Source organism: Calidris pugnax, unplaced genomic scaffold, assembly GCF_001431845.1.
Source record: "Calidris pugnax isolate Ruff unplaced genomic scaffold, ASM143184v1 scaffold303, whole genome shotgun sequence".
Lineage (NCBI taxonomy): Eukaryota > Metazoa > Chordata > Aves > Charadriiformes > Scolopacidae > Calidris > Calidris pugnax.
The window spans coordinates 151631-167022 of record NW_015091087.1 but is presented as its reverse complement, the minus strand read 5'-3'; the positions used below and the strand labels follow the sequence as shown (position 1 = coordinate 167022).

The following is a 15392-nucleotide window of genomic DNA, read 5'->3' as shown; positions in this document are numbered from 1 at the left end:
TATATCACTGCTGTCGTGAGCGGGAGAACTGAAGGGAGGACAACACCCCAGTAATGTAATTGCCCTGTGATGAAACGGGCATCTCTTTTGCAACCAGCGTGCGTATGTGCTCAAAGTTGGCACCTCTGGAAGAATCCACATCTTTTGCTCTTTATCAATGTACCTGCTCGGTGTATTAGAGCAGACGTTGGCACCTCTGGAAGAATCCACATCTTTTTTCTCTTTATCAGTGTACCTGCTCGGTGTATTAGAGCAGAGAGCAATTCACTGAGCAACAGATGACTTTTACTGCCCCATTTTAGAGCAGAAAAGGTGGAGAGCTGAAAAGGAGACGTGTTCAAGCGTGTGGTTTTCCCCCTAGCATGAGAGGTACTGCTGGGGAGCAGCTCCCTCTCTCTAGGCAAAAGTGCTTGGCTTCACCATTTGGGAAAGGAATATCCCTTCCTCAGCCTCCCAGGCAGTGTTTTTGCAGTTGTACGCTCCCTTCTGTCCAGGCAGGCCAGTGAGAGCTGCAGGAGAGGTGGTCGTATGCGGTTGTGTCTCTTGACGCTTGTGGCCCAGGCACGTTGCATGTGAACTGCAAGGGCTCGGCTGCCTCAGTATTAATCATCGTATTTCTCCTCAGCGTGGTTCTCCCACGTGGAACATCCAGAGGGTTTTGTTTCCAAATCACCTTGCAGAAGTAATCACGGCATTATTTTTCCGCTCTGATTTTATTTTACTTTGCTTTTTTCCCACCCGCAGTTGATTTCGGTGTGAGCGCTCAGCTGGACAGGACAGTTGGCAGGAGAAACACTTTTATTGGAACTCCGTACTGGATGGCTCCAGAAGTTATTGCCTGTGATGAAAATCCAGATGCTACGTATGATTACAGAGTAAGAGAGTCCTGTTTGCAGAAAAAAAAACCTACCCCAACATACAAAACCCCTACACTTGCAGTATGAATGTCTGTGAATGATGGCAGTTTTTGAGACTTCTCATGCTTTGTAGGAGTAATATTATTTTGTGTAGGTATATTCTTATTACAGGAGTGCAACACAGGGGTCACTGCCAAATTGTGACCTTTAGCAGTTGCCATTACTTGTATTATCATAGCTTTGAGACGTAAGGAGTAGGACTTCAGTGTACTGTAGGTGCTCAGAGAAGGTGAAAAGAGTTTAACTGGAAACGCTCATGTTCTCAATTTGTATAATGATTGTACTTTAAATTGTGTTAGACTATGTCCCAGTTATTGTAGTAACCCAGAACAATGCATTTTAGGTGTTGCCTTAAATAGAACCACCGTCTGGAGAGCCAGTGAAGTACAGAACGAGCTCTTTAAATTGTTCCTATTCCTGATTTCATATATATGTTGATAAAAATTTTTCCATCGCAACATTTCTCAACAAAGATCACTTGTTACATAGTTTGCTGCAAGCCAAAGATTTAATTATTTCAAAAGTGTAATTGGCTTGGTGATATTTGCACTACCCTTAAGAATATCATGTATGCATATCTAAAGTTAAATTCCTCGATTGAAAGCATCCTGTAATCTTAAAAGTTCTTCTCAGATTGCTTTAATTAAAGGACAAAGAAAGAAAAAAATGTGAAAATGTGCTTTTAAAAAAGTCCTCACTTAGCAGTTGTTCTAACTTTTAACCAAGAAGGGCAACAAAGATATCAGAAAGCCTGTGATTAAAGCCTTACAATGAATTTTAGGGATGAATATCAACTGTATCAGTTTGCTGAGATTGATGGTGGTGTTAGCTATCAGTGTGTTTGTGTATGTCTCATTCTATATAAAAAAACCCAGATTATTTGAATTGGTGGTTTTGTACCTTTTGGCTGAAGTAAGATCGGTCAGATTGACCCTTTTTCTCTTGATTTAATCGCTTTTTACATCTTGGTAGTCGTTTTTAACATACACCTCATTGTATCAAAGATAATGCTTTATGTCTTTGCAGATGGAGTTATTAGGAAGGAAGGGTGGCTATTAAATGATCTAATAAAGGAGAAAAACTCTGCAATATCTGCTAATGCAGTAGTGATGTGAAAAATAACTCTTTCTAGCTCTGAAAACACCTGTTCATTGTTCCTGGTGGGGTCTGTAGGGTTTTCTCCCCCCCAAAATTAATAGGTGAAATATTTTGTAAGATCACGAGGCTGTGCAGTTTAGCTTAAATGGCTGGATTTTGCCCCTTAAGCCGCAGCAGTCTCTGGAGTTGGTTCCTCGCCAGGAGTTTTCCAGCTCTTGCCTGTGTCTGACCCTCCTGGCTCTCGCCCAGGCTCTCCCTGGTCAGGGGCGCTGGCCAGAGGTGGCACCTCAGAAGGCTTCCACTGAAGGACTCTTGTTCTTTAACGTTTCAAGCAAAGCTGAGGTGATAGGGAAGGAACGTTTGCTTTGGCTCCAAGCAATGTGTCCAAAAGAGGCTTTTTGCAAGTTCAGCAGTGATGGCTATTCCCCTGGATAAAACTATTAGTTGAGTATTGCGAATAGAAAAAAGTTCAGGACTGGGTGTATTCCACTTATCTGTATTTCTTTGCTTTCAAGTTTAGCCGCTGAAAAAGACCTGCCAGGTTTTGGTTTTCTTTTTACCCTGCAGTCTTCAGATCTCCATCTTTTGTTTAGGCGAATGCGTACAGTGTTGTCTGTGTATCTACTATAGGGAAATGTTCAGACCTTTGTAAACAAGGATTAAAAATTCTATTGTTTCATAGACTTAGCTTTGGGGCCAATGTATTTTTCATTGTCCTAATGTGAATATATTTTTATGTGTTATTAGGAAGTGTTGTTTGCATACTCTGTGTGAATACCTCTGTGCATTTGTGTATATATATGTGTTATATGACAAGTAGGAATTTATGATACTGTTACCAAAAAAAAAAAGTAGCTTATATTATTTAAATAGCCTTGGTATTTGGTTTCAGTCTCACCTACAGGGCCTCTGTAAATAGTGCTGTCTTACTGTCTGAATGGGTAAATCCACCTACTAACATATGGTCTCTCTCTTTTTATGCAGAGTGACCTTTGGTCATGCGGCATTACAGCCATAGAGATGGCAGAAGGAGCTCCCCGTAAGTGATACGTGTGCTTCTCCAGTGGGCTGATTAAGACTGAAATGTATACTTGGGAGATGCTGGTTGTAATCCAAGCCTAGTTTTGAGGTTTCTGAAAGTATCCTCATGTTATTTCTGTTCTCTTTGGTTTTGCCTGCCCTATAAATATAAAATCCCATAAATAGCAATGGGTTTGATAAAGATAGGATTGTGTTTAAGGGCTACAGTGCAGACTGCAGTAATTTAATTTCTATAGCAGGAATATTTGGAAGCTAATTGAGTGTCAGACTTCCTTCCTATGGGTAGTATATTGTGTTTTGGAGTTGTGTCCCAATTTGTGTATTGCCTGGCCTGGGATGCTGAAACCTCAGCTGGGGAGAGGGGGAGTGGGGCCTCAAGAAAACCGACCTTAATGGAAAAAGCATCTGTAGCAATTGTTTCTGTGTTGGCTTTCGGTCTGCCTGGGTAATGCTAACATTGCTTTTCCTTTTGTTTCCACTCATCAATGGGTGGCGTTGATCTTCCTTAGCAGTGAGGTGACTTAAACTGTAAATCCATCTTCAACGCAAAGTATTGAACTTAATGTTCCCTGCTTGAGATTACTTATCAGTCAACATGGGTATTTTTGAGAAGCCTGGAAACCAAAACCACACAACTTTTTATGGATTATTTTCCCCTTACATAGTTATTCTTTCTGAATATCAGAGCAGATGTGTGTGAGGAGAACAGAAGGATTTAAAAAGAAAAGAAATTAGGCATGATGTTTTGGCTTTTAATGGTAATTTTTATGAAAGTCCATATTAAACTAGCAAAGACGCTTAGTCTCACCCCCAACAGGAGCTCTGCATTTAAAAAATAACAGCCTAAGGTACCTAAGAGTGAGTTAATTAAATTTTTTAAACACATAAACAAGCCCCACACCACAGCCCAGCTTGAAACCTCTGGTTTTGAAATAATCATGTTGAAATAAAGTATTGATATTTTTCTAGCTAAAATATGGTCATTTCATTATAGCCCCTGCCTGATTTGTGTTTGTTGTTGTTGTTAATGTAAAATTTATAAATCAAATCACAACGCTCTTGTTTTGATTCCTGTTTTGGGAGGTCTGATGGTTTGGTTGTTTTTTTGTTTTGTTTTTTTTTCCCTTCTTAATTGCGCGTTTGCATGCGTGCCCCATGTGAGAGCTGCTCCCAGGACACCTCAGCCAACGCTGTATTAACAGCGTTTGAGCTGCCACTTGACCTCCTTTTTGCCATACCTTTTTGTTCAGTGCATTGAGTTGCCTGGATGGCTTTCAATTAAAAGCTGTGTCTGTGTATTTTGTAAGCCTGCAATTGGGCAATAATATTTTTTCGTTTCCAAACCGAAGCGGAGCTTGGCCTCTCTTTGTGTAAAAGCACAGGATGGGCACTTGAGAAGTAAGCAAAGATCCAATGTAAATCATAGAATCATAGAATGGTTTGGGTTGGAAGGGACCTCAAAAGATCATCGAGTTCCAACCCCCCAGCCATGGGCAGGGACACCTCCCACTAGAGCAGGTTGCTCAAGGCCACATCCAGCCTGGTCTTGAACACTTCCAGGGATGGGGCATCCACAAGTTCCCTGGGCAACCTGTTCCAGTGTCTCACCACCCTCATAGTAAAAAATTTCTTCCTGAAAATGCTGAACAGCTCTTGCCTTGGTCTGTCCTCTGGCATGTGGGTTCTGCCTCCAGTTGCAGCTGAAGAGTCCATCTCTAAGCTTGGTTGTCTGATGGGATCCAAGCGGCTTCTCTGCCAAGGTTATGGCCCCTTATTTCTGAATCCAGAGTCCTCTTCACATCAGTCTGTTTCTCCTGAATTTCTGCTGTGTGGAAAACGTTACTTGTTCCTGCAGTGGTCATTCGGGCTGAGTCTGGTTGTGCAAGAGGAACATGATAAAAAGAGAGGGTTTGCTTCTAGTGATCTTTCTTGAGCAACCTTTCTCCCTGCTCCCTTGTTTCCCTGCATTGGCTCTGCCGTGGTGCTTTCCTATGGAACAACAGGAAAGGCTGTCCAGCAGAGATCCTGGACTCCCACTAAGTGTCCCTGGGAACCAACAGGACTTTTTTGACAAGAGTCATGGGTTTGCATTTCAGTTCTGCAAGGAATCCTTTTGTTGATACAGACCTGCTTCAAAACTGTCAGGCATCGGAGTAGAGAAAATCTCCATGTCTCTCCCAAAATGGGAAAGGAGGGCAGGTGGAAGGATGCTTGTATGAAACAGTAACTGTGTCATTCTTCCCTTCTGCCGTCATCATCTCCCAGTGTTTTATTGACTGGAACATACGTTAGATGATTTGAGGCTGGAAGAGGGCCATGCACAGATGTTCCCATCATGGTTAATTCTGAAGGTTAATCCGTGCCTCGATCTCTTTCTTTTTTTGGGGTCACCCTTGGCACATGGAGCTGTGGAATTGTTGTCATTTCAGGCTAATGCCATTTAGCTGTGTTGCTGTCTGCATCTGCTGCATGTGGGGTCGGGATAGCGGGAATGGTTGTGGGAGCTGAAGCTGTGGTATTGCCAAAGAACAATGAAGCCAACGTTGTATATTTCTGTTCGGTTTTGTTTTCTTTCCTTCAGCGCTTTGTGACATGCATCCCATGAGGGCACTCTTTCTGATCCCCAGGAACCCACCCCCACGGTTAAAATCCAAGAAATGGTATGTATTAGTTATATCTTGTTTGTAGCCCTTTTATAGTAGCAGGATGTTTTCTTGTGTCGCCTTGCGTGCTGTTTTGTTATTGCTTCCACAGAACTGTAAAGCAATTTAAGTTAGCAAAAATCACTCAATTGTTATCTTCTGTGCCATTGAATCAAAGCATGAAATCAAAAGCGCACATTGTTTATTTAGTTCTGTTTGTCCCAGAGAAATTTTATCTCAGATTGTGTGAAAATAAAAACCAAACTTCTTTTCTTGACAGAGCAGCATCTGTACTAAGGTGACAAATGGATCCATATTTTAAAAAATAAACTCCCGCAGCACTCTTAATATGCAGTGTGTTTTCTCAAATGTATCGTAACACAGAAACAGAACAGTACTATAGTGTTCTAGTTGCTAAGTTGAAAGGAGCTATTAAAACTAATGAAGGCTTTTACTATAATTATTGTAAACGATTGGAATTGAGTGTGCGCTTCTTGCCAGCTGAGAAGAATCCATTAGTATCGGAGGATTTCCTCCCAGTTACTGGTTACAACTGGCACGTATGAAACAAAAATACTCCCTGGGAAGAGGTTTCATATAGATTGAAAGTGATCATAGGATGCTGTGATCCTGTCAAAATAATGAAGTTATTTGACTGTCTATTCAGTATCAACACAATACAAGCTTGGCTTGCTTGCTGGGCTTTGTCTTTGCCTGGATTGACTTATTTATACACTTGTACTGTCAAGGCATCCTTCTTCCTCTCTCATACTTGCTTTCTGCATAAGGTAAAGGAATAGAGATGCATATACAATATTTGCATAAGCCTTTCATGAACCTTTTTATTTAGAATAATAACACTTAAGGCGTAAGGAATAAAAAAAAAGCCAGCAAAGTTATGTTGAATTCAGCCTCTTAGATTACAATAGGAAAGTGAAGCAATGGATGGAAACCGATGTTGTTTTTACACTTAACCATGTAGTGGAGGTATTTGCTGCCCAGGCACAGGAGCAGGTTGAGAACACCTAGCAATCAAAAAGTGACTCTGGCCAAAGGCAGTGCTGCTGTGACTCAACTGTTTGGATGGTGTGCTGGGTGGCAGGTTATGAGAAAATAAGCCAAATGATGAAAAACACAGTTTTAAATATTTCCATTATTGGCATTTTGCAAGGCAGCTTGCTTGGTGACTTCCACCTGGAGAGGTCGTCTTTCAAGAGTTCAAATGAAGTGCAGATTTAGGAAGGCGGTGCTCCAGCTTAGCTGGCTTCCATACCCAGTCACTTTATGTGATGTGCAGGAGGAGCTCAGTTCAGTTCATGGCCTTAAATTGCATTGGTGAGAATCTGCCCCCAAGTGCCTGTGTGGAACAGCCAACACTGTTCAACTCCTTTTACTGTTCTACGAGGATTTTTGTGTGTGTGTCTCTTCAAGTACAAAATAAAATAGTCTTAACTTCTTGCAGAGCTATCTCAGTGAGCCCAGGTGGGTACAGAAGCAGCGCAGCGCTGCTCATGTCAGGGGAATGTTGGCCGTAGTTCTTGCGGCTTTCGGTGCAGCTCTTCTGAAGCAGACGTGCCCTTAGATAGCATGGGCAGGTGGAGACACACCAGAGCTGCCCTGCCTGTGCTCCGAGCAAGCTGGATGCTACCCAGCTCTGGTCCAGAAGTAGCAGAGCTGGGTTTGCTTGATTTGCCTTCACTAATAGGTCCTGCCTTTCAGGGCAATTATGCCTGTGAAAGAGGGCACATTAACCGTGAGGCTGTGCAGGTATGTTGGTATCACCCTGTGTCCCTCCAGCCCAGTGCTCAGCTGGAGCCCACTCAGCTTCTGTTTAGGAGGCTTTTAGACAGCACTTGTACCATCCTCAGGGAAGTGATGCTCTTTGAAGAAAGGAATTAGGTTTTGAGGAAGAACAGGAAAAAACGTTTGAGCCAAGTTTTACCTGTAATCTTGTTTTGTTTGGGGTTTTTTTCCCTTCTTGCTTTCTCAGGTCAAAAAAGTTTTTCAGCTTTATAGAAGGTTGTCTAGTGAAGAATTACATGCAGCGACCTTCTACAGAGCAACTCTTGAAACATCCCTTTATACGTGACCAACCAAATGAAAGGCAAGTCCGAATCCAGCTTAAGGACCATATAGACAGGACCAGGAAGAAGAGAGGAGAGAAAGGTATGCAGCTTCTAAAAATCAAGTATCACAGCTTGTTAAAAATACATTTTTTGTCCTGATTTGCATTCTATATCCCCACCCTTAGGAAAGCTCTAAACAACCCAAACCCTTGAAAGGTTCCTTTTGAATTCATATTTTGACTATCAGCAGGCTTTTAGGTCTTATTCTGTCTTCTACGGAGGAAGTATCAGTTAAGTGTCTTTTCAGATAAGTTAAATTTACTCACTTCTGGGCCACTGCCTCTTCCGTACGAGCATTAAACAGTATTTAGGAGGATATTGGCATATATGCCTTTCCCTTTTTTGGTCTGTGGTATGTTCATTTCTGGAATGGTGCCATAAATCAGACCTGCAGGAAACTACCCATCACAAGAGCTATAAAGCAAATGTCTTGGGCAGCCTGTTCTCTTTATTCAGGTGGTGCCGAGGTTCTCCAGGTGTCTTGTCTTACATATAAAACCTGGTGGTGTTCAGGGACTTTGCTGAACGTCTGCTGCAAAGCACTGTAACACTTTACAAATGTGGGAAGGTGGACTTGTATATGTGGAATGAGTTCTAGCATCTGTGATAGATCTTCTTACTGAAGAGGATAGGAACCAGTTCACTGACATGCTACTGCAACTGCCCACTGTCCTAAAATTAAAGATAAGCACTGTCTTAAGTCTTTGTTTCTTTCCCATTAGATGAGACAGAGTATGAATATAGTGGAAGTGAGGAAGAAGAGGAGGAAGTGCCTGAACAAGAAGGAGAGCCAAGGTAATTGCTTTTGGGAGGGCTCTGGGAAGTCCATGCCAAATAAGTCTGAAGGCCTGTGACTATAAATCAGGAGCGGGCTAAATTTCTGTCTCTTATTAAGTGCACGCACAAGCCACACAAACCACCCAAAGGGTTTGAATACCTATTCTGTGACTGCTAAAGGTTTTAAAGCTCCCCCTCATATGGCTTAAAGCCAGTGAGCTCTGGATGGAGGGAGATTTATGGCAAATATGATCGGTCAGGGTTCCACAATGCCAGAGTTGGTCCTTATTTTGCTTGGCCTCATTTCACGCCTTCCACTGAGAGCGTGTATTTGACATGCATCCAGTGTCTTCGCTCTGAAAGAAATGAGATTAAAATTTAACATTATGCTATATTTTATTAATGTTGCCCTGCTTTGGAAAAGGTATTTAACGGCCCGTCAGGCTTTATTGTACGGGAGGCTCTAACTTCCTCTTGTTGCAGTTCCATTGTCAATGTGCCTGGAGAATCAACGCTCCGACGTGATTTCCTGAGGCTGCAGCAGGAAAACAAGGAACGGTCCGAGGCCCTTCGGAGGCAGCAGCTGCTGCAGGAGCAGCAGCTCCGGGAGCAGGAGGAGTACAAGAGGCAGCTGCTGGCAGAGAGGCAGAAGCGAATCGAGCAGCAGAAGGAGCAAAGGAGACGGCTAGAAGAGGTAGAGAAAGGAGGCTGGAGCCCAGGGTGTAAAAAAAACCCCTTTTTCACTTGTGATTCCCATTCCCACGCCCATTTAAAAGAGTTCCCTGTAGCTCCAGCATATCTGAAGAAAGAAAGCAATGTGTTCAAATCCACTGGCAAACACAGAGCAAAGCACTTAAATCCATGTCTGGCTACTTATGAGCCGTCTTCCAAAGCATTTGAATACCCAGCAGCTCCTATGGAGGCAACAGGAGCCAAAGCTGGGTTGTTTGAAGGTATCTGGGGGGAGGCTGTGTCTTGGTCTCTGTTCCAAAGAAGAGGCAACATGTCTAGACTTTAGATAGCTGTAGAGATGGGGAGACATTAATTATTCCCAGATGGATTTTTTTTTTTAACGTGGGCAGTGCCTCAAGATTACTTTTTTTGGGGCCATGACACGCTTCAAATATCCCTTCAAAGCTTTCTGAAACATCTGTGTTTGGCATTCATTCATGACAGGTAGAAGCCTATTTTTTTATTTATTACTCTGTCACGCATAGTACCATGATGACTAAAAGCCACCTAGGTTTATAAATATGATTTATAAATCAGTGTTAAAATTATAATTGTTCAAAAATTACAAATATGTAAATTGTACCTTTGTGAAATGGTAAGTATGCAATTTGCATACACTACCTGAAGATAAAAGAAAATGAATGTATATGTACAATATTGTTCTGCCATACTTTTCACCTCCTTAAGAGCTCGTGTGCGTTTATATATATGTAGATGGAATATGCAGTGTGAGCTTCAGAGGTGGGAGGATTTCAAAACAGTTCTTCAGGCCAGAGCTGGGTATGACACAGAGCTGAAGTGAAACCAATTCTCTGGCTCCTCAGGAAGTGCAGGGTCAAATTCCAGTTGTCCTTAAATGACCCCTTGCTTGAGTCGCTGTTTCAACTGCTCACTTAGCAATGATGGAAAAACTACACCCCGTCTGGTTTTCCAAATCCTGGTAATGTTTAACGAGGACGCAACCAGGGCCAAATGTTGATTTGCATCCCGTGACGTGTTTACATAACAAATAATACAAAATTTCAAATAGCTTTCCAGGTCACATTATGCTCCTTATCCCTCTTTTTCAATGTACGAGTGAGCTTAGTGCTGCTATAAGGAGGGATTGGTAACAAAGACTCAGGCACACAGGAGGAGGGACAAGGGGGAGGTATATAAACTCCATTTCTCTTCTCTTTCTTCCCCACCCTTCTAGAATTGCCAAGATAAACATAGCTTTTTCAACTGTTTTTAAACTCTGGCTCTGTAGTGATTTTTCAGGGGGAGCAGACAATGAAAAGAGGCTAGGAAAAAAAGAGCATGGGACAATAGGAAAATAGAATATTTTATTGATATGGTCAAAGGTGGGGAAAAGTTGAGTTACTGCTTAGCCTTTAAAATTTTGCTTAGTATGGGAATCAATTAGTTCTTTTAAATGCCTCTTTAATCTCCAAGGTTCTGCAGGCAGTATTTTTTGGCGAGGAAGGGGGTTACAATTAAATTATCTAGGTCATTTAACTTTAGTAATCAGTGCAGCCCTTTAAATCTGGAATTTCTTTTTGAAATAAAGGAGATGCTGCTACTTGTAGTGGAAACAAAGCAACTCGCCTCTTTGCTGCACAGAGTTGAACCTTTTGGGGACGTTGCAGAAATCACAATTTAATGAGCAATTAAAAAGGAAAGACATTTACCCGAAAGTTAAGTTTAATCAGTCCTGCTTTTTAAAATACAAAACAGAACTAACAACTTCAGCAACCACAAGACGGCTTGTAATGTAAGTTGCTGTATTACTGAGTAAGGTTACTCAGTAAACTCAGTTTATAAGAGAAAAGCCTTTAACTTTTATTGAGTCTATAACCTTAGCCTGGTTCCCTTAGAGACATAAACGTGAATGATGAGCTATAAAGGCTTCCTTTTGCAGGTGATGGGGCAGGCATATTGTTCTTAAAGTGAATTAAAAAAAAAAGACTCACATTGAGCTTTCAGAAAAATCCACTTAGTTCGTTGGATCTTGTGGTGGAAAAATGTATGATCCCATGTGATTTTTAACAAAACAACAGCCAAAACAAGCTCTTTAAGATGGGGGAAGGGCAGTAGACACATATTTAGATAAACATCAGTGTTGTGACACAATTGAAGGCCAAAATATTGAAATGTTGTCACTTTGTCCTTAACTCACCCCCCCTGTTTTGATGAAGCCAGTAAACAATGAAAGGCTTGGTAATGTGAGTTAAGATTAGACTCGGGCATTGAACCTCTGGGCTTCCATCACTTTGTTGATATTTTTACCAAGCCTTGTTTTCTTGTAATTTTTGCTTGTGTAGGGTATTCGTGTGCTTGGATATACCTGTTTAACTTTGGGAAGAATTTTATGCATTAGATAATCTCCTTGGACAAGTTGCTGTTGCTTATACTTCCTCCCTCTTCTCCCCACCCCCCCAGCTTCCTAAATTAAAATTGAGGGCTTGTTCTTACAATGCTGGCACAGAGCCTAGACAGTTTTGACCGAGACTGCAACAGGAACGGTGTTTAGGACATCTGCCAAAAACTGTAATTCTCAGCAGCATTAGAAAAAAAGATTACTTTTTAAAAGGCATATAGGTGACTTCTAAAACTCATTGTTGCAGGAACCTTATAATCTGTGCAGCAGGAACATTATAATCTGTGCATTTCTTAGGAGGTGGAAATGATGTGTGGTCAAAGTACAGAAAAATGCCTGAAACATTTCGGGAATGGGGTTGCTCGTCCTCCCCTTCACCCCCTCCCTTTAAAAAAATCATATTAAGATTAATTGCATAAATATCAGCTGTATGTCATATAAGTGTTTAGATGGTTAAAACAAGAAGTCTGAGCCCTTCCAGGCTATTCTAAGATGGGTCTATGTTTCTGTTCAGCAATGTGGAGACACCAGTACTCAGTGTGACGGGTATGGAAAGGCATTTGAATTGGTACTTTGCAAAACTGAATCTGGTTTGAGAAATTCAGAATTAGCCATGGTGGAATCCCATTCTGTGTGGACCTCCACAGTCCACATTAAATGATGTCTCTGTCTCTGATACGAGTACCTAAGATGGATGTTTTTGAAGTGGTGGGTTATAGCTCCATTGGCAAGTAGTACAGTCCAGTAGAAGCAGATTTGTGGAGCACAGTAATTAAAGTGCTGAGGACCCAAAGACTTCACTCCATGTGTTTGAAGATAGGAGGAGTTCCTTTGGATTAGCTGAGGTCTAGACTGCATGCCTGCTTGTGGTTGGAGTGCATCTGCCTTTTTAATTTCATCCAAAAGGAGTGGCTGGCACTCCAAGACATCTTCAAAATATGAAACAAAACCTGGTAAGTGGAGATGATTGGATGATTCACTTCAAAAGAGCACTCCTGATCTGAAACAAGATGCTAATGTAGGTGTACCTGCAGGCAATTTTTGCCAGGGCTTTGTTTCTTTTGCAGAGGGGGAGATTATTTGTATCTACTTAATTTGAATTGCTTGCAGTTTGGATTGGTACTGAGTAAGAAGTTCTACTTCTGCTTTATCTCTAGTGTGGGCAAAGCAGAAGTCTGTTTATTAATCTTCCCAATCCTCTTCCTGAGCTGGTACCAGGCTACCTAATTCTTGGTGAAATAAATCATTAATACATGTGTTTGTCAACCTTCATCTGAATATAAGACTGAGTAATAATATTTTATGAATATAAAATTAGAGGGTCTATATTTATCTTCAGCAGTTCACTGTATGAAAGAGGTCCCGATTTCATTGGTGTGTAGTTGCGTGTGTAGTTGCAATGCCCCCTCCTGGTAAATCATGCTCTACTGCATGGTCTTCCATGCTCTACTGCATGGTCTTCCAATTTGGAGGTGTCGGGTACCATTATGAGATTATCATTAGCACACCCTAAACCTGGATAAGGATCCAAAGTATTGACACTGTATTTTCTGTATATATATATATTTATTTTTTTTACTATTGGCTTACTATATGCTGGTCTTGTGAAATGCAGTAATTTGAGGCTGCATGGGTTATGTCAAAATTCTGTTTTGGCATCTCTGAAATTTCTTTGAAGAGTTCCTGCCCTTACCTTCTGGTGAACACTTAGCTCCCTGAAAATAAGCATTTCATCTCACATGTACAAGAAAGTTGATAATAATACCATATCCAACTAAAGAAGATCTGGATATGCAACCATAATTTCAGTGAATCCAGATCTATTGGGCAACAGTGTTTTACCTCAGGTGTTTTTTGTAGTGCATGGTAAGAATTATAATATCTAACAATAACCCCTACTGAATTCAGAAGCCCAAGTTTTATCAACAGAACTGACACTGGTTTTAACTAATGGTTTTCCCTGTCCCTCTCCCCTCCTTTGGGCAAGCCTGGGCAACTTGGTGACCAGGGTTTTGGTGTGTCCTCGTGGAAGAGTTGCTAGAGGCAGTCAGGAAGGTGACCTTGTGCCAGCAGATAGATGGTAGGAAGTCAACTAAAGGCTGCTTCTGAAGCCAGCTTGGGTCAGCAACAGCTTGCCACCAGCCAGCTTTGCTATAGCTTTGACAAGGTGTAGGCTAGAGCCCAGGAGATGGGTGTCACTGTAGGTTTCCTTTCCCTGGGCTTGTTAAAAGTAGATTCCACTTCGTTAGCGGCCAGTAGTTGGATGCTCAGGTTTCAAAGGCCACGTGCAGAGGAGGTGAAACTTTTCTCTTGCTGCCAGGGCTGGCAATAAGTGGATCACGCTGGGTGCTTGTGCGAGCTCCAGCGGTGCCGGGTGCCTCCCTTCCCACCCGGCTGGCGAGGGGTTGAGGCGGTGTCTGACGGAAAGGCGGAAGCGACGCTGAGAAACCCCATCTCTCTGTGTACTTTGGCACGTAGACAATAGCACACTTGTGCTTTGGAGACTTGACTTAAGCCCAGGCTGGTGGCAGAGAATCCTTCTTTTTCTTTTGCTGGGTAATAAATACCTACTGCCCATCCTGAGCTAGCAAACTGGCTCAAGATTTGCTTAAAAATCTCAACTTTTAACAGCTGATGTTGTTTATTTCATGAAATTAGCTCTCCTAATCAATTTGTAACTTATTTTTCTCATATTAAGTTCAGTTATTTATAAATATTGCTGAATACTACTCCATTGATTTAAGAAGCAATGCATTTGTTTCATCCAAAAAGCCTAAGCTCTGCCCATCTTCCTTGTAGTGAGAATAATACCACCCCAAGATCTGCAATATATCCACTTAACAATGTCAACACAATGTCGTTAGACAGACGGGCTTCATATGTTTAAGAAGTGTTTGCGTTGATAAATGTGCATATTAACCAGTCAGCAGCGTGCTGTCTTTCTCATCCTCAGGGCAACAGAATTATTGTACTTCACATCTTAGTTTTCTTAAACAAAGAGCCTGTCAGACTTGATTAGCCAAGAGGCACCTGAATATATTGACTTAAATATAGAAATTGTTTGACACAGATGCGTATACTCAGAAATAAAAGTGCCTACTTAATCCTTTTACAGTGCTTAAAAAATGAAGGAGGGGAAGCAGCGAAACCTATGAAATGCTACCGTGTGCCAGAGCTGCCTTGCAGCACTTTTGCTATTTTTATATCTACATTCATTGAAGAGAGCTTGCTTAAGCAAGAGAGAAAAGGCTGGTAGATGCATTTAGTTAGGAGAGGAGATGCAAGAGTAAGGAAGCTGTGTTTCTGAAAAGATACAGAAAATGTAGGGGGAAAAAAGAGCTTATGTCTTGTGGCACAGCAAGGTGGTAGTGAACCCCGGATGATGCTATAGGCCAGGAAGGAAGGCATCGTAGTTACAAGTAACTTACTTAAAAATAAGATTGTATTTGAACTGTGGTCTTCAAGAAAGTTGCATCTTTCCCAAACCTGCAGCTAGTTAAAGAGAATCAGAACGCAACATGTTTCATTTGAGTACTACTAATTCTTAACCATCTTTTTTTTTCTCCCACTGTTTCTTCTCCACTGTCATGTCAGTATTGATTCCAGAAGATAGAAAAGGCTTTCAATTACTTCGTAGTCGTGCAGGGTAACGAGCCAAGCAGAGGAAGCTCAACCCGTGAAGTAACTCAGGGAGCGTAGC

General features: G+C 41.7%; 1 protein-coding gene across 11 annotated transcripts in view; it reads left to right on the top strand.

Annotated features, from left to right (window-relative positions):
- The window catches only part of MAP4K4 (mitogen-activated protein kinase kinase kinase kinase 4), a 171264-nt gene that overhangs the window by 114073 nt on the left and 41799 nt on the right, over positions 1 to 15392 (top strand). For all 11 annotated transcript variants that reach the window (XM_014957751.1, XM_014957757.1, XM_014957755.1 and 8 more), the window contains exons 6-11: positions 745 to 875; positions 3000 to 3054; positions 5638 to 5716; positions 7689 to 7864; positions 8547 to 8619; positions 9085 to 9295. In XM_014957751.1, coding sequence (XP_014813237.1) covers positions 745 to 875; positions 3000 to 3054; positions 5638 to 5716; positions 7689 to 7864; positions 8547 to 8619; positions 9085 to 9295 — 725 coding nt within the window. The remainder of the gene's footprint in view (positions 1 to 744; positions 876 to 2999; positions 3055 to 5637; positions 5717 to 7688; positions 7865 to 8546; positions 8620 to 9084; positions 9296 to 15392) is intronic.